Source organism: Panthera tigris, chromosome A3, assembly GCF_018350195.1.
Source record: "Panthera tigris isolate Pti1 chromosome A3, P.tigris_Pti1_mat1.1, whole genome shotgun sequence".
Taxonomy (NCBI): Eukaryota; Metazoa; Chordata; class Mammalia; order Carnivora; family Felidae; genus Panthera; species Panthera tigris.
In genome coordinates, this window is record NC_056662.1 from 42,669,835 (window position 1) to 42,688,867 (window position 19,033).

Below are 19,033 nucleotides of genomic sequence, written 5' to 3' on the forward strand. Positions count from 1 at the left end.
GTTTTGGCTCAGGTCGAGGTCCCACAGTTCGCAAGTTCGAGCCCTGCATCGGGCTCTGTGCTGACAATGCAGAGCCTGCTTAGGATGGTCTGTCTCTCCATCTCTCTCTACCCTTTCTCTGCTTGCTCTCTCTGTCTCTCTCTCAAAATAAATGCACAAGAAAATTTAAAAAAATAAAAATAAAAAAAGATAAAAATAAGCCCCCCAAATCCGTTACAAATGCAGATGTCTTGTCCACAGAGGGTAGCTAATACACTCAACCATTCCTTAGGTGACTTATTTTCTTAGCTCAGACTCCGGTCCTTTGCAGAGAACAAGGCTCCAAAGTACAGAAAATGTTTTCATGAAGCAAAGATGTAACCAGCAATGGTCCCAGTTAGAACTACCATCCAGACAGAGGCTATCCAGCGCAGACAGGATATTCAGGGAGAGGGGGTTGAGAGCCTTAGTGACATGGACAAGAAAGAAGGAGTGTGGACAAGCCGGGGAGACAAGTGCCTTCTGCAAGAGATTGTTGCATGGTGTTTTGGCTGCAGGCATAGTGATCTTAGCCTACGTCTATAAAACCTACGTCTAAACCACTGGGGCTAGAAGTTTTGGAGAATTCAGATTTTTTTTTTAATTTTAGAAAAGGCAATATGGTGCTGGTTCTGTGTGTTATAGAACATTCCTGGTAGAGTCTGGCTCAGTATGCTGTAAACAAACCCATTAATATTCTTGTGGTGAAATGTATAAATATTCACACTAAGAGGGATAATAAAGACTATAAATAGCTTTATGTTGGTCCAGGCCAGGTTTTGCTGCCAAATACGTTTTTTTTTTTTTTTTAAACAAAACAATCTTCTGGTTTTCAGAGCTTTTTGGACCTGAAAATGGCAGAAAAGGGATGACAAACCTGTACGAATTTTGTACCACCAAAAAGGCATAAGTTAACATAGACACACAATGTTGGGAGGGATAAGAACGATTAGGTCCAGCTAATCAACATTCTGACTTTATACACATGAAATGGAAGTGACTTGACCAAGGTCACATGCCCAAGTTCATGGGCAGAGCTGAGATGAGACTCAGGTCTCCTACCCTCAATCCAGCACACCCCAGAGGGCTCTAGGAGACCTACACTGACCTTTCAAGTCTGGAGCCTGTGAAGACAGTCGTCCCTCTCCTTTACAGTTCCTGAAGAGGTGACCTCTTGCTTCTGGGAACGTTCCCCCTCATCACTGAGGTTTTCTCTGACAGGCACACAGAAATCTTTGTCCTACATGTTCACAGACTTAACTCAAGGCCTTGTAACAGATGGTGCTCAGTAAATTTCTGAGGAATCCTTGCATTTATTTGGGTATTCATTGCATGCATCAGGAGAAAGATTTACAATTAAAGGGTCATGTGTAAGACAGCCACCAAGGAGCAGAGGAATCTTGTTTGCCATTGTAGAATTGGAGTTAATGGAGTTAAGGGCAAGGAAGGCAAATATTGCTTTTATTTGTGAGTGGTGAGCATTAATGGTCATTGAAAAATGATTTTTTTCCACCCCTGATGCCTAGCTGTGAGACTAATCCTGCCCCAGGCCTCTGGGTGGAATGAGAATACTTCTGTACCTTGCGTTGTACTCGGTGCATGGAAGGTATACGACCAACACTTGTTGAACGAGTGACTGAATGAGTGAATGAACATTGGGGGTATATTAGTCATAAATCGCACAATCCCCACTTAAATTGCATTAAACAAAAGTGAGAAATATTGCCTGATACCACTGAAAAGTCCAGAAGTAGGTGCCTTCAGGCACAGCTAGATCCAGGTTTGCAAATGAGTACTGGGACTCTGTCTCTTTCCTTCTCACAGATCTGCTTTCCTACATGTTGCTTCCTTCCTAGGCAGGTTCTCAGATACGGGTGATGGCAGAGGTCGTCACCAGCAGTTTTGTACTCCTATCCTACCAACTGAGCTTGGGCTGGGCTAGAGAATGCACCCGTCTCAGAACCATTTGCGGTGGCCAAAATGATATACGAGTTTCACTGTCTAGGCCTAAACATGGTTGCCCCCTGACACCAGGGTATTGGGAAGATAGAGACTGAGGTTTGGAAAAGAGTGAATGCCCACAGGGAAGTAGAGGTGCTGGTCCCAGAATTAGAGACAGCCTGTGCTGAACAGAGGTAGACAATAGGTAACCCCTTATAGGGGCAGTTGCCAGAGGCTCTTTCCATGGGATGTGAAGGACACACAAGCTCATGTTTTAGGAGTTAGTGCTCACTCATCATCAGGGAACTACAACTCAAAACTACAATGAGATATCACCTCACACCTGTCAGAATGGCTAAAACCAACAACACAGGAAACAACAGGTGTTGGCGAGGGTACGAAGAAAGGAGAACCCTCTTAGACTGTTGATGGGAATGCAAACTGGTGCAGCCACTCTGGAGAACAGTATGGAGGTTCTGCAAAAAGTTAAAAGTAGTACTACCTTATGATCCAGCAATTGTGCTACTGGGTATTTATCCAAAGGATACAAAAATACTGATTCGAAAGGATATGCACACCCCAATGTTCATTATCAATAATAGCCAAATTATGGAAAGAGCCCAAATATCCATCGACTGATGAATGGATAAAGAAGATGTGGTGTTTATATACGATGGAATATTACTCAGCCATCAAAAAGAACGAAATCTTGCCATTTGCAATGACACGGATATAGCTATGGTGTATTATGCTAAGCCAAGTCAGTCATTCAGAGAAAGACAGATATGATTTCACTCATATGTGGGATTTAAGAAATGAAACAGGGGCACCTGGGTGGCTCAGTCGGTTGAGTGTCTGACTTCAGCTCAGGTCATAATGTCATGGTTCGTGGGTTCAAGCTCCATGTTGGGCTCTGTGCTGACAGCTCGGAGCCTTGCAGCCTGCTTCAGATTCTGTCTCCAGCTCTCTCTGCCCCTCCCCAGCTTGTGCTTCGCCTCTCTGTCTCTAAAATAAACAAACATTAAAAAAAAAAAAAGAAATGAAACAGATGAACATAGCAAGGGAAAAAAGAGGCAAACCAGAAAGCAAACTGTAAAGAACAAACTGAGGGTTGCTGGAGGGGAGGTAGAAGGGTTGGTGAAATAGATGATGGAGATTAAGGAGACCCCTTGTAGTGATGAGCACTGGGTATTGTATGGAAGTGATGAATCACTGTGTTGTACACCTGCAACTAATATTACAGTGTATTTTATCTATCTGGAATTTAAATAAAAACTTAAACAAGAAGATAGTGCTTAGAAGCAATAGAAATCCACTTGATCATATAACCATAGAGATCTGTGTAATAATAGGCTTGGGAAGTCGTGATGTAATACAACCCCATTGAATTGGCTGTCCTGCAGCAGTCCTTACTCTCTTCCAGACAGAGTACTGCACGTTTGACATTCAGTTAACTCATCTGATCTGCACAGCCACCTTGTGGTTGGGTGACATTCATTATGCTCACCTTACAGATGAGGAAATCGAGCCTTTGGTTCAGAAATCCTCTCAAGTCTCCCAGCTAGTAAGTGAAGGGGCAGATATTTGCACCCACTTATCTCTGACTCCCTATATTGGGCGTTTCTTCTGCCCATCTGCAATGCCGGGGGCTTCTGTCTCTCAGATCTGCTTTTGTCCATGTTGCTTCCTTTTCAGGCAGGCTCTCCATATGTGGTGGCAAAGAGGGCCGCCAGCAGGCTTAGAGCCCATCAACTGAGCCATCCTCACAGAGAAGCATTCATAGGTGCTCCAGCATGTAGTCTGAGAAGGTGAGGTGTGTCCATGGGCCAATCCCATGACACTGTGGTGAGCATGGTAGGCCCCGGAAAGTAATTCCTGAGTTGATGGTACAAAGTGGAGCCCTATGTCTTGAGGCCATGAGCGTCCATCCAAAAAGGGAGGCAACCTTACAGTGTCTCCTCAGAACTTTAACGGCTAAGAGGGAGAGAGCCCCGCAGGGTCAGACTTCATTGTCCAAGGAATATTACCACCCTTCTTTTTATTCTTTGTGAATGACTGGGAGGGAGAGGCAGACTGGTTCATTTGAAGAGAGAAGATGTAGCTTAGAAGAGCGGGGCAGAGGTATATAGAGCCAGGAGTGGTATTTGACAAACAACATTCCCTTGGATCCTGATGGTGAGAAGTGTCTACTGTCTTCATTCCCTTCTGGTCCAACTCCATTGTCTCCCCATCCACACTGCAGGCCAAAGGCCTCTGTAGGGACAATCCTGAGATTATTCTAACCCTCATTCTCTTGCCCTCTCTTGGTACTACAAGGCTGCAGTGTTTTGAGGCCATAGGGATGGACCTTAATTTTTCCTTAATTTTTATTCTCCGTATCTTTGAGGCTTTGAGCACAAAGTAAAGCAGCATAATTTAAATAGTGTGTGTGTACTCTGAGCACATGAATGTAAGTTTTAAAGCAAAATTAGAAAGAAAATGAGGGCATTGAGCAGACGAAGCATATATGGTGACTAGGAGGGGAGAGAGGTTTTATCCATGCTAATTTCTCTATGTGGCCATTTGGTTTAGCTCAAAGCTTCCCAGCAGGCTGAGTAAAAAGAGAAATATGTTTACAAATTCTGTTTCTTCATCAAGGTAGAAATATACTAGATTTGAAAGGTATACTTTTTTCTTCACATTAAAAAAACATTCACCACGGGGGCATTTTCTAGAACAAAATGTGGGTAGCAGCATTCTCAACAATGTTACTGCCCATGCAGATTTCTGTTCCATATCCCTTCAATAAAACGTGAGAGCAAAACATAAAGCTTAGGTAGTATTAACATCTCAGTTCCCAGGGCTCCTGGGTGGCTCAGTCAGTTAAGTGTCTGACTCTTGGTTTTGGCTCAGGTCATGATCTTACAGTCTGTGAGTTTGAGCCCCACTCAGACTCCATGCTGACAGTGCACAGCCTGCTTGGGCTGCCCCTCTCCTGCCGGCTCTCTCTCTCTACCTCTTGAAAATAAATAAATAAACTTAAAAAAAAAAAAATCCTCAGTTCCCTAGAGTAGGCAGTGCCACATATGCCCAAATATAAAGCAAACATATGGGGCGCCTGGGTGGCTCAGCTGGTTAAGTGGCCGACTTCAGCTCAGGTCATGATCTCGTGGTCTGTGAGTTTGAGCCCTGTGTCAGGCTCTGTGCTGACAGCTCAGAGCCTGGAGCCTGTTTCAGATTCTGTGTCTCCCTCTCTCTGACCCTCCCCCGTTCATGCTCTGTCTCTCTCTGTCTCAAAAATAAACGTTAAAAAAAAAAAAAGCAAACACAAAAATAAGATAATCTCTCATTTACTCAACAAGAAGACCCCTCCCCACCCCCGAATGGTTTTTTTGGCCATTTGAATATACGAACTCATAGGGATGTAGATAAAATAGTTTACTTACACCTTTTCATTTCATAATTTAATTATATACATTTAAAATCACATATTATGCAAAGTAATATATTTAGAAATATTACACTTTTCCATTTAGATTTCAAAGAAACTATCGTATTCTAACTATATTCATGTATGGTCCACACCTGTGTCTCTATCACTGGGGTCACTCCCTGAGTCATCTTACTTGGGCTCCAGAGAATAATGAACTTCACTGCCAGCTAATGGTTGTTGAGATGTTCACTTTTTGAATTCGTGTACAATGATGTCCCCACCAGAAATTGTATCCCAAGCTCCCAGTTCCAATTTGTATGACATTAGAGCAGTACCCTCCCCCCGCCCCCACCACTCCATTAATCTGATGGGGCACTTGTGATTGCCTCTTCACAAAGACTTATTGTATAGATTTTTAAAATGATCTTTAAAGGATGCCAAACATTTGCAACTAGAAGGTCATTCCTTTGGGAATCATGATTAAATTCCATTGACCCTTTTACTCCTTATTTAAACAGGTAAGTGACTTTCTGAGCCTCTAAAACCAGACTTGGTTAAAGTCATTTCCTGCCAATGTATCCTCCCCAAACAGTACTTTGTGGTTAAAAATGGTGTCATTGAGAGAACACCTTGTAATATAAGACTCTTTCATGGGGCAGGACCATGTTAAGGCATCTGTGGTAGTATTGTCATAGGGTGGTCAAGTGATTGATCTGACCATAATGTAGCCCACCCTGAATCCCACCCAGGAGCTGACCAGGGACTTAGAAGGAGTACTCCTCTGGGAAACAGAGCCAACCATATTGTGCTAGGTGCAGGATGTTGAGCAGGCCGCTGAAATTCTGGGGCCTTGGTTTTCTTAGGGTGAAATGAGGGTTTTAGGCTGGATCAGACAGAGGTCTGAAGGGGACCTAAGGGGTGGGGGGGCATAGGGATGGCGCCACATATCCAGGGTAGGCTCTAGTGCCCTCCCCTCGTTCAAAAGTCAATAGAGTAATTCTTCTTTGATCTATTTTATATAAAGGGATTCCAGGTAAAATTTCCTTTGAAGTGAAGATCCCTTTTTTTAATTAAAAAAAAAAAAAAAGGAGTAGGCCGCTATTGAGGTCTGTCTGCTCTGAAGTTCTCTGACTTCAAAGCCGTCAGGGGTCATAGTTAAATCTTCCTATCGATGGCTAATGAGGATTTGATGTGCCTGGGGAAGGGGGACAGACACTGCCTGCTAGTTGGTGAGCATCAGCCATCTGGAAACATGGACATTAGACAACCCACTATAAAGTCCCATTTAGTTGAAATCCCATCATCCTAGAAAACCTGCTCATTACTTTATGAGAAAAAAGCAAATGACAGAGAAACAGTGGTTCTCAAACTTGGCAGTATATTGGACTCACCTGAGAGTTTTTAAAAGTTCCAATGTCCGGCCTACGGCCTGTGCTAATTAAGTCCAATGGTAGAGGAGGGACCCAAGCATGGGTTGTGTCTCCCAGCATGAGCCTAATGTGTGGTAAAGTTTAAGAATACACGGCATTGGTACAGTCACTGTGGAAAACTGTGCAGTGGTCCTCCAAAGATGAAACTTAGAATTACCATATAATCCAGCGATTCCACTCAATCCAAAAGAACTGAAAGCAGGATCTTGAAGAGATATTTGCCCACCTATGTTGATAGCTGCATTATCCAATAGCCAAAGGTAGAAGCAAGCCAAATGTCCACTGATGGGCGAGTAAATAAACAAGATGTGATGTATCCATACAGTAGAATATTATTCATTCTTAAAAAAGATGATGATTCTGAGGTGCCTGGGTGGCTCAGTCGGTTAAGCGTCCAACTCTTGATTTCAGCTCAGGTCTTGATCTCAGGGTTCATGAGTTCAAGCCCCATGTCAGGCTCACACTGCTGACAGTGTGGAGCCTACTTGGGATTCTCTCTCTTTTTCCCTTTATGCTCCCCCCCCCCACACACACACCCTGCCTCTCTCCCTCTCTCTCTCTCTCTCTCTCAAAATAAATAAATGAACTTAAAGAAGAAGATTCTGACCCGTGCATGATACAACATGGTTGAACCTTGAAGACATCATGCTAAGTGAAATAAGCCAGCCACAAAAAGACAAATACTGATGATTCTACTTATATGAGCAATCTGGAGTAGTCAATTCTAAATTTGACTTAGTTTTCAGTTTTGCAAGATGAAAAGACTTCTGGAGGTTGGTTGCACAGCAGTGTGAATATACTCAACACCACCTAACTAGACACTTAAGAATAGTTAAGACATAAATTTTCTGCTATGTGTATTTTACCACAATTCAATATAAAATGTAAAAAAGGTGGCGGGGGAATAGCATCATGTAATTCCCTGCCACTCAAAGTGTGATCTGTGGGCCCCCAGATTGGGCATCTTCTTGAGAGCTGGTTAGGAATGCAGCACCTCGGGTCATACCCCAGACCTGTTGCATCAGAACCCCCATTTTTAGACAAGACTCCCCACCCCTGCCACAGGTGATCTGTGTGCACATTAAACTTTGAGAAGCGCTACTTGTGATGGCCCTATCCTTTGACTAGTTTGAAAGATGTGGTGGACAAGGGCCTTTGCTACCCAGTATCCACCGCCTCTCCCTACTTGTTCCAGAACCTGGCATTCTCTGAGCTGCCTTATTTATGTTCAGGGGGCTGATCTCATCCACACCTCCACACAGATCACTCCCCTGGCCAGTGACTGGCTTACAGGCAGACATGTTGTCTGGTTCTGGCCGATGAAACTAAGGCAAGTTCTACTGAAGAGGTTCTGGAGACACTTAAGAAGAAATGGTCTGTCCTTCCTTTGGAAGTTTCCATGTCAGGACAGGATCCACACAAATTCTGTATGCACCTTGGGACCTTGGACGCTGCTAGTCTGGTTCTTGACACGGCCACTAACGGACAAAATCCTGGGGTCCACTTCACCCATGGATTTCTGATTATGTGAGATTAGAAAAGAATTTCTTGGGGCGCCTGGGTGGCTCAGTCGGTTAAGCGTCCGACTTCAGCTCAGGTCACGATCTCGCGGTCTGTGAGTTTGAGCCCCACGTCGGGCTCTGGGCTGACGGCTTGGAGCCTGGAGCCTGCTTCCGATTCTGTGTCTCCCTCTCTCTCTGCCCCTCCCCCATTCATGCTCTGTCTCTCTCTCTGTCTCAAAAATAAATAAACGTTAAAAAAAAGAAAAGTATTTCTTGTTTAAGACCATTTGAGTCAGGGTTTTCTGTTACTTTTAGCCAAGGGTTTCTCATCCTTGAAACTATTGACATTTGGGGCTGGATAATTCTTTGTTGTGGGAGGTCTGTTGTGTGCATTACGGGACGTTCGGTGGTGCCCTGACTTCTACACATTAGATGGTAATAGCACTACCCTCTCCCTCAGCTTTGACACCCCAGAGTGTCTCCAGACGGATTGCCAAATGTTTGGGGTTTAGAGGGGGAAACAATTTGCACCCAGTTAAGAACCACTGTCGCAGATAAAAACATCCTAATGAATGTGAGGGCCTTCTATTTAGTGGGTCCTCAGGAGGATCAAAATCGCTGCTGCCTATGCCCCAGAGTGTTTCAAGGATCAAAGTGAGATGAGGTGTGTGAGAAAAGCAAATACACACAAGGTGTTGCTAATCATTACCTGTCTTTGATGCTGCTGCTGCATTGATAGCAATGTTGTAGTTTCCATTTATTCTTTTAATGGGCAGAACTGTTTAACTTACCAGATGGCCAACGTGGATAGTGAATGGAATTTTCCCTGGGCAAACCTGGTAAACCCCGCCAGAACTCTCTGGGGCTCTTCCTCCTGCTTAGAAACTCTAATCTCCTATAGCCCAGACCTGAGCTGGACCCCTGATCCCGACTCATCATCCAAGGATGGGGGCTGTAAAGCTCACCCTTTAATGCATTTGCACCGATTAAGAGAGATCTTCATATTGAGCTGCTGAAGAGATCGATGCCCTCCACATAATAGTGTATTCCCAGCTTACACATCTGTGTATTTGAGGCCCACAGCGTCAGGGGCCCCTGGACAACCAGTCTTGGCTCCCGCTATCCTTCCTTGAACCCACCACACATCAAGGCCTCTGTCCTTAGGAGTCCCCTGGCTGTTACAATCAGTGCCTTCGGATTCATCGCTTCTTAGAGAATTTGTGTCTCTAAAGTGTCACAAATGTCTCCTGGAGCAGGAAGGCTTACAAGGGGAGCTGGACGTTAAATGTGGGGAATTGGGAGCATAAGAACAGGCAAGGGGACCAGTGCTGGAAGTGTTTGCAAACAGTGGATGGATCAGTCACTTAGGTCACTGAGCACTTACTGCATACCAGGCACTGGGGCTGGGACTGGGGTGGGCAGCAAAGGGCATTAAGAGGTAGCCGTGGCCCTCACAATCTACTGAGGACCATGTGTGGACACTGGTATGCTCTCCTGACCTTGTCCCGTATGGTGGTAGGGGATGACTACCCCCACTAACATGGCAGCTACCCCGATTTTGTGCCCCACCCCCACCCCTGCAGCCTATGTGCTTTGTAGGTCACTGACTTGCCTTCTGAACCAGAGGAAGGACACACATCAGGGCTTGGCATGTGACAGTTTGGACTGGAGAAGGCATCCATTGGCAGCTTCGAGGGAAAAACAGTTTTCCTCTGGGGGAGGGGGTTGCATCTTGCAAAAGGGACACCAGGTCCGGCTACAGCCCGATTATTTCCAAAAAGGAGTCAAGCTGAGGACTGAGCCGACATATAAAGGAAAGCTGAGCCAAGAGATTTGCAGGGAACTCAAGCTGAAGGCTTGTGATCCACCTCTGGGCTTTTAGGTGGCATATGTTAATAAAACCTTCTTACTGTGCAAGCCAGTTTGAATTGGATTTTTCTGTTACTTGAATTATGAACTGTCCAAACTGACCCAGAGTTTGGTACCAAGAAAGGGATTCTACAATAACGAAACCTCAAAAGTGGCTCAGCCAAGAAGACATATTTGCACAGAGAGCAGCAGGGTGTCTCTACCCAGAACTAGAAAGACGGTGATCGTGGTTTAGCAAAATGGCTGCTTATTCCTGTTTTACCCTGTGATAGAGACCCTATGTGTAGGGAGATGTGACATTTGGAGATCTGGAGGGAAATACTCAGGATGTTGGCTACCTCTGGCAGTCTTTGTTAAGGTCCTAGAAGACTCCAATTTAGAAGGAGGGGTGCCCATTTGAAAATGGGGAGGGATAAAAACCCAGCTTTGCTGAGAGAGGGTCTTTCTGCCAGTGGCCTGCAATCCAAAGTGACTGGACTTCGATAAGCAAGCTCCACTGGGTCGGCAAAGCTAATGTATCGAGCTAAAGTTAGAACACGGGCAGCAAGTAGGGTGACTTAACAAAAGATTGGGGCCCTGGAAAAGCAGTGCCCCCAGTTCTCAGGTCTCTATGGAGCATCTGATCTTAGATACATCTAGCTTGATGACAGGGACAACTCACTGTGAACATGCAGCTAGGATATATCTGGGGGCAGGAGCAGACTTGGGGTACCTTCACATCAGAGGTAAAGGAAGATGCCACGAATCTGAGGAGCAAGGCAGTGGGCAAGACACAGAACCCAGTTGCCAGTTCAAGGATTCTGACCTGAAACAAAATCCAGCTTGAACTACTGGCCCATGGACTTGAATAGAAGAAACCCAGTAAATTCTTTAGGGTACTGACTTGCCAAAGCAAGTGGCCAACTAATGCCTGAAATTGCCTGTTCCTCAGGGCAATCCCCGAACCTGTACCCACAAGAAGTGTGTTGTTAAAGCAGTGATACTCCTCCAAAGACATCAACCCTATGCCCACTCAGATTTTAGCAAGGCAGTGGAGGGGGCAGATACACCTGAACCCAGAACTGGGGGCAACTATCTCTGCCAACTGAGGAACTTGCTTTACCATCATGGCAAGGAATTCCCCCAATATTTCCTCAATATTGTATATACTATAGGGCAATGACATCTGAATGTGTTTCCCATTGTCCCCTTCTTCAAATGGAGAATTGCCCTTCTGGAAAATTTTATTGCAGATACACGGGTTTTTTCTCCCCCTAGCACTGACTATGTTGATGGTAGTGAAGTTCAGAATTTAATTTATAGGTTACCATCCCATGAGTTGTTACTTCCAGACATGATGGAGATTATGATGCATCTTCCAGAAAATACAAACTTGAATCTGAATCCAGTAACTAGATGAGTCATAGGGCTTCAACCTTTGAGGGAGGAGGTGAGTCTACGTTTGCCCAGTGTGGGTATTTCTGATGACAATGTAAGGGAATGAGAATGTACCGATGTTGGGGCACCAAAGGGGTGGACTATAGTGGGATATTATGGTTACTATTTAACACTCATCCCCCCCACCCTGGGCAATAATCCTAATTTATCCTAATAAATAATAAATAAATAAATTATCCTAATAATCCTAATATATCCTATTACCCTCTCTGGGTAATAATCTTAATTTTGTTCAGGTAAACTTTGCTTCATCTCACAGCTTGTATGGTTCAGAGAAAGCTAACTCCACTCCAAATCTAGGACTAGGGCATATGGCCAACACTAAGCTCACACTGGCGGCCCTGTGTAGACCTTCAAGACTGGATGGGCTCTGCTTGGAACTCCTCAGAGATACGTTCTCTCTGTTTCCTTTTTCTTCCGGGGTGGAGTGTTGAGGAATGTGAATCCTAAAGCAGCCATTTCACTGCTATGAGGGGAACCAATCAAGACTGAAACCAAAACAGGGAGAAAAATTTGAAAGAATCAGAGAAAATGGAGCTGTGGCCCCAATTGCACCATCCCTGTCCTTATCCTTGGGCTTTTGAGTTCTATAATATTTTCTTTAATATTTGATCCAGCTTAAGAGATTTCTGTTACTTGCCACCAAACAACCAACTATTACAGATTGTGATAAAAGTGTTGGTGGTGGAGAAGGTAGGTTAATTAGCTAAGAGAAGCAATGTTTTTTTTTCTTTAAGACAACTTTATTGAGATATCCTGGACTTATAGAAATTGTTTATATTAAGGTGTACAGGGGCATCTGGATGTCTCAGTCTGTTAAGAGTCTGACTCTTGATCTCGGCTCAGGTCATGATCTCATGGTTCATGAGACTGAGCCCCATGCCAGGCTCTGTGCTAACAGCGTGGAGCCTAGTTGAGATTCTTTCTCTCCCTCCCTCTCTGCCTCTCCCCTGCTTGCCACCCCCCACTCTGCAAAATAAATAAACATTAAAAAAAACACTCCAGGAAAAAGTTTTTTTAAAAGGTGTATAATTTGATCAATGTATATACTTGGTGCAAAGATCACCACGATCAAGCTAAACAACTTTTCCATGAGTTCCATATAGATATCCTTCTCTGTGTGTGTGTATGGTGAGATTTAACTTAAGATCTATCCTCTTAGAAATTTGCAAGTATACAATACATTATCGTTAACCATTATTACCATGCTGTATATTAGCTGCCCAGAATTTATTCATCCCACATAACTAAACATTTGCACCTATGACCCACATATTCCCATTGCCCCAACTGCAAGCTTAGTCTCAAAAAGCAATGTTCCTTTAAGCACTTGAGGAGGGAAGAGGAGGAGAGGAGAACCTGTTGCAGTTCTTAGTGTTAAACACACTCTTTTGGTGGAATTTGCTGAACTCATCCACAGCCATCATAACACATCTCTCATCCCATCCAGGTGGCAATGGATGTGTTGAGGCCTTCAGTGCAGGGCACTACCCCTGCTATCTGAAAGTCCCCAATAACTATTGGGTGCTGGAAGGAAGCCTGCCATCATCTGTTGTCCCCATCCTTCGGCAGGGCAGTCCCCCATTGTCCCCTCTCGCTGTGAGCAGCCGGCCACTTTCTAACTGTGTTCCTCCCACTGCTGTTACAGAAGATGAATCACATGTCTCCCAGGCTGAGAGCCTTTCTCTCTGAACCCATCGGAGAAAAGGATGTTGCCTGGGTGGACGGGATCAGCCATGAGCTTGCAATCAATTTGGTCACCAAAGGTTTCAACAAGGTAATTCATTGTTTTTCCTATTTCCCCAACTTCTCTCCCCAATGTCTCTTCCCCTAGTCCTGCCAGATGGCAGCCGCTGCTCTGTGTCCCTGCAAGGCGCCATCAGAGAGGAAAGCTGCCACTTGGCAGGGTGCCACAGTCTTCAGTGCTGCTGACCCCTCATGCTTGGGCAGCCTCAAGGGCCAGCAGATGATGGGCAAATTGAATGGCTTTGGCTCAGAGCAGCTGGGCCAGGCATGATTCACTGGGTGTTCCAACACCCAGAGGTCAACAGAAGTGAGCCGGCCGCCCGAGCCTGGGACTGAGCTGTCAGGACGGATGATTTGGACACACTTTCATCTCCATGAAGAGACTTGCGGGGTCTCACTTGCCCCACCAGGGCACCGCCCTGAGAGCGGCAGGTGGAGTAACAGCAGACTGGGGGCTACACCAGAGTAAGATACGAGCTTCCAAGATGTCGCTCACAACCCACGAATGGCCTCAAGGGCATCCAGTGGAATCCGAACATTCTTTTTCTATGTAATGATTTGGTTTTAGGGTGCTGGTAAAGCTGCTTGGAACTTTAGGGGAGAATAGGAGACGATCCCAAGAGAACCCAAAGAAAGTGAGCACAGGCAGAAGCAAATGGGAATTCACGCAGAACATTGCACACTCAGTGGAGAGATTTCACACACAGTTATGGCTGTTCATTTCCTTCAGTTTTTTTTAATGTTTATTTATTTTTGAGAGAGACTGAGAGAGACAAGAGTGTGAGTGTGGAGGGGCAGAGAGAGAGGGAGACACAGAATCCCGAGCAGGCTCCAGGCTCTGAGCTGTCAGCACAGAGCCTGACATGGGGCTCAAACTCACAGACCACAAGATCATGACCTGAGCCAAAATCAGACACTTAACCAACTGAGCCACCCGGGAGCCCCCATCCCCTTAGTTTTTAATGTCAGTCTGCACCACTACGCAGGAAGATGTTACAGAAACACCCAAAGAGGCTGGGAACTGTGGCGTGCACAACTGATAATCAGCGTGGTGTGCCTTCAGTGGGCAATGCACGGCTGCTCCCAGGGGGCATCTGAACTACTGGGCCTGTGGTTTTCTGGTTAACACCTTGCCTGCACCAGCTGCTAAATATTCTGAATATTTACCAGTTTAACATCCAATAGGTGATATTGTTAGGAAGCTGGCGATCCGGGACTGAGGTAGATTTGATTCTTTCCTCCAGGATAAAAGATGGGACCAAGCAGGTAGTGAAGTAAGCAAGCCTGCTAGGGAGACAGTTTCCATGGAAAATTCCTCTTTAAAAGAAATGATTGTCTCTTTTTCTTTTCTATTGTGGTATGCCTGCATTGATAGGAAGGGTTCAGCTCAGTGAATTTTTACATGTATATATGCTCATGCCCCCCCCCGCCCCAGATCCAGTGATTGGACACCTCCGGAATGCCATATGATTCCCTTGTGTCTCTCCCTGGCCTGTGTCATCCCCCCACTCTCAGAGGTAACCATTATTCTGGCTTCTAACACCTTTGATTTAATGTTTTTTGCTGTTGTTCAGACATACTCGGCATTAAAAAAAATATTTTTATTTACATATAGCAAATATCACCTTTTTTAGTACACAGTTCCACAATGTTTGACAAATGCATGCAGTCATGAAGCCACTACCACAATCGAGACCTAGGACAATCCCATCACTCCCAAATGTCCCCCTGTGTTTCATATCCCCCACCCTCAGCCCCTAGCAACCACTGATTTGTTTCCTATCCCCCTAGTTTTACCTTTTCCAGCCTGTGTTTCCAGCCTAACTGACCAGTTGGCATATTTAAGATAAACGAACGAATCGGGGCGCCTGGGTGTCTCAATCAGTTAAGCATCTGACTCCGGCTCAGGTCGTGATCTCACGGTTTGTGAGTTTGAGCCCCACTTCGGGCTCTGTGCTGACAGCTCGGAGCCTGGAGCCTGTTTCGGATTCTGTGTCTCCCTCTCTCCCTCTCTCTCTGCCCCTCCCCAACTCACGCTCTCTCTCTCTCTCTCTCTCTCAAAAATGAATAAATGTTAAAAAAAAAAAATAAAGATTTTTAAAAAAGATAAGGGGATGAATGTATAATGGGAAATTTTCAGGCATCCTGGAACCTGTTACACAGATGAAGGGCTGTAGAGAAGAAGGAACTGTTTGGCTGTGTATGACCAGGCCCCTCTTGTGTTCACAACCTCCTGGTGAGCATGGAGATCAGCACGCTACTTCCAGGCGCTACTCATTCCCAGGGTTGCTGATTCCAAGCACTGACGCAGGGATTTCGCCTTTCTCCTTTGCTTTGACCCACCGGCTTTGACTCACTGACCCGCAAATGGGAGGAGGGCCTCTATGTCCACTTTACAGAGGAGAAGACAGAGGCTCCAGGGAGTTAATGCCTTGATCAGGGGCCCAAATGAGGGTGAGAATGGCCACGCAGGAGGATCAGGGTCCAAGTGGCTACTGCAGTATGAAAGGGTCTTCCACTGGGATTTGGTGATGAGACACCAGGGCTGGAGCCTGGCTGGGTGTGTGAAAGGATCCACAAGACACTTTGTAGGTGAACAAGTGTTTCTGGGTGAGGACCAGTCAGTGGTTAGGGACAGCAGTAAGAGCCTGGTCCAGGGAAGGGGTCTCAGATTTAGCAGATAAAAATGCAGGCTCCTATAGATTTTTAAAGCTTTTCTTTTTAGGGCACTTCTGGGTTCACGCAAAATTGAGCAGAAGATGCAGAGATTTCCCACGTACCCCCTGCCCCCACACGTGTATAGCCTCTCTCATTAGCCACACCGCCACCAGAGCGGTGCGTTTGTAACCATTGCAGAAATGACACTGGCACGTCATAATCACCCAGGCTCCACAGTTTACATTAGGGTTCACTTGCAGAGTTTCTCTGGGTTTGGACACATGCGTAATGACACATATATCCATCTTTATAGTAACGTGCAGAGATGTGACTTCTTCTGAGCTCCGGGCTTTTTATACCCTGCCTGCAGGAGACCTTAGGGAGAGACACCTTTCTGGGCCTCACGCTAACGTTGGTCTTTGCTGGCCTCTGCTGGGGGGTGGCTGTCCCCTCCCTCAGCTACGGCATGACTTTTAACTAAAACTATTGATTCCTCTATGGATTCACCCAAATCTCTTCAGGACCTCGACAGTCAAAAATTTGGCTGCACCCTTCCTGGGTTATTTTGTGCCTGCCCTTTCCCGAGCCAGTCAGCTTTGGCAGATCTAGATCTCTGAGAATCTAGACCTCTGCTGTCTGATACCGCTGGCCGCTGGCCATTTGTACGTTTTGAGCACCTGTCTGAATAAAGATGTGCGCTGCATGTAAAATACACGAGGTTGATTTTAAAGATTTAAGATTTTAAAGTACCCCCCCAAATGTAAGGATCTCATCAATAATTTTTTATTGATTGCATGTTGAAATGATAATATTTTTGAAATAGAAAATAAAGCATATTATCAGAACTCATTTCACCTGTTTAGTCCCCCCCTTTTCCTGTGGCTACTAGAAAATTAAAAGTTATATATGTGGCTGGCTCACATTAAATTTCTACTGGATAAGGGCACCTGGGTGGCTCAGCTGGTTGAGCGTCCGACTCTTGACTTCGGCTCAGGTCATGATCTCACGGTTCATGGGTTTGAGCCCCCATGGGGCTCTCCACTGATGGTGCAGAGCCTGCTCTCTCTTCTCCTCCCCCACTCTCTCTCACTTTCTGTCTCTCGAAATAAATAAATACACGTTAAAAAGTAAATTTCTACTGGATAGTGCTGGTCTAGATTTAACAGTGAAAGGGCTGCAAAGGACAAAGGAATGACCAGGAAGGGGAAATACGTTGTGCATAAGGCGCTGAAGGCTTTCCATAGCCCAGCTCTAGCTCTGTCTTATATTCCCCACCCTCATCCACACCATACCCAAGCCAGACTGTCCATGAATCACAAACACATACAGGACCACCCGCCTTGCAGGCTTTTCTTGAAATGGACATTCACCTGCTTCAGGACGCCATTCACAACTGACCTTCTCTGGGAAGAAAGGCTTCCTTCTGCCTGCCCACCCCAGCCTAACGAGCTTGTGTTTCTGAACACTGAGTATTCAATAGGACCCCTTGCTGTGACATTTGTACTGTTGACTATTTTTTGCACACATGGCCTGAGAACCCACACTCATTATGCTAGAGAGGCACAGCTTGCCTTTGGGGCTCTCCCACGTCTCCTCTATGTTCTATGATCATAGTTCTATGATCTTTGTACTCCTCCTTTCCCTATGAAAGCCCTGCCCAGGGGCAAGTGAATTTCCAGGCACTCAGTAAATCCAGGGACTTTGAGCAGTGCCCTGTGGGGCGGGTGCATTACTGTGGGGATAACCCTGAAGTCATCCAACAGGGAGGAAGGACGTTTCCATCCCAGAGACTCTAGTTTGGTTCAATGCTCTTTGAAGACACTATAAAGTCATATCCTTGAGACTAAATCTTCCTCCTGAAAGATACTTGGAAGGTCAGGAAGGGGTGTATGTTCTGAGTGCCCACCTGCTGCCTAAAGCTCTCCTAATAGCAGAACTTGTGTGTGATGTTTGCTACATGTCAGCCACTGACTGGCCTCAGTGTGTGACATATATCTCATTTAATCATCAAAAAATCCTATAAGGTATACGATTTCACCTCCATTTTACCGATTGGGAAACAGAGGCACACAATAGCCACGTGACTGCTCCAAAGTCACTCAGGATGAGGAAGGTGAAATTTGAATCTGGGCAGACAGTCCCAGGGGTGGGGGGCTGGTAATTCAGAGGACCCCACTACCAGACATCTGGACCCTACAAGAAGTCAGTCACACAAGTTTGGGGTTACCCTGCATAGAGTTGCCAGAAAAAATGCAGGGACCCATTCAGTTAAATCTGAATGTCAGTTAAACAAATACTTTTTTAGTATAAGTATATCCCCAAAGGGCACCTGGGTGGCTTAGTCAGTTAAGGGTCTGACTCTTAATTTTGGCTCAGGCCATGATCTCATGGTTTCTTGAGTTTGAGCCCCATGTCAGGCTCTCTGTTGGCAGCATGGAGCCTGCTTGGGATTCTCTCTCTCTCTCTGTCTCTCTCTCTGTCTCTCTCCCTCTCTCTCTACCCCTCCCCCACACACGCTGTCTCTGTCTCTCTCAAAATAAGTAAGTAAACTTAAAAAAGAAAAGAAAAAAGGATATCCCAGGGAGACATGGAGAAGAAAGAAAAAGGGGCAAGCCCTGCATTGGATCGAGCATTTGCACTAGAGGCAAGGAGTTTTAAGCCAGATATGACCAAGAGGTACTGGATTTTCAAGATTGTCAATGGCTACCAGTGGCCATGAAGGCTGAAGAGCCGGTGAGAGGAAAAGAGAGTTGTTGATCACACAACGAAGCCTTGTGGCCACGTAAGAGCATTCGGTGTAGGCTCCAAGCAGTGGCAGCTCCTGGCAGAGGCGTCAGACAAGCCTGAGAATCAGAGAGGGCAAGATGGCGGACCTCTGTTGTCCACCTAAAACTAATGGGCGCCAACTTTGTTCAAATTTTTTAAAAGTTAAGAAAAAAAGAAAGAAAGAAAAGTCCAGGTGTTACCGTGAAGATGAAAAGTTTTAATTGGCATTGACCAGGACCAGCCACCTAGTGCAA

The 19,033-nt window shown here is 45.5% G+C and overlaps 1 protein-coding gene across 2 annotated transcripts in view; it reads left to right on the forward strand.

The window, feature by feature from the left end:
- The window catches only part of BANF2 (BANF family member 2), a 35,846-nt gene that overhangs the window by 13,628 nt on the left and 3,185 nt on the right, over nt 1-19,033 (forward strand). For both annotated transcript variants that reach the window (XM_042980948.1, XM_007096535.3), the window contains one exon: nt 13,258-13,386. In XM_042980948.1, the coding sequence (XP_042836882.1) occupies nt 13,261-13,386 (126 nt within the window). In that variant the 5' untranslated portion in view covers nt 13,258-13,260. The remainder of the gene's footprint in view (nt 1-13,257; nt 13,387-19,033) is intronic.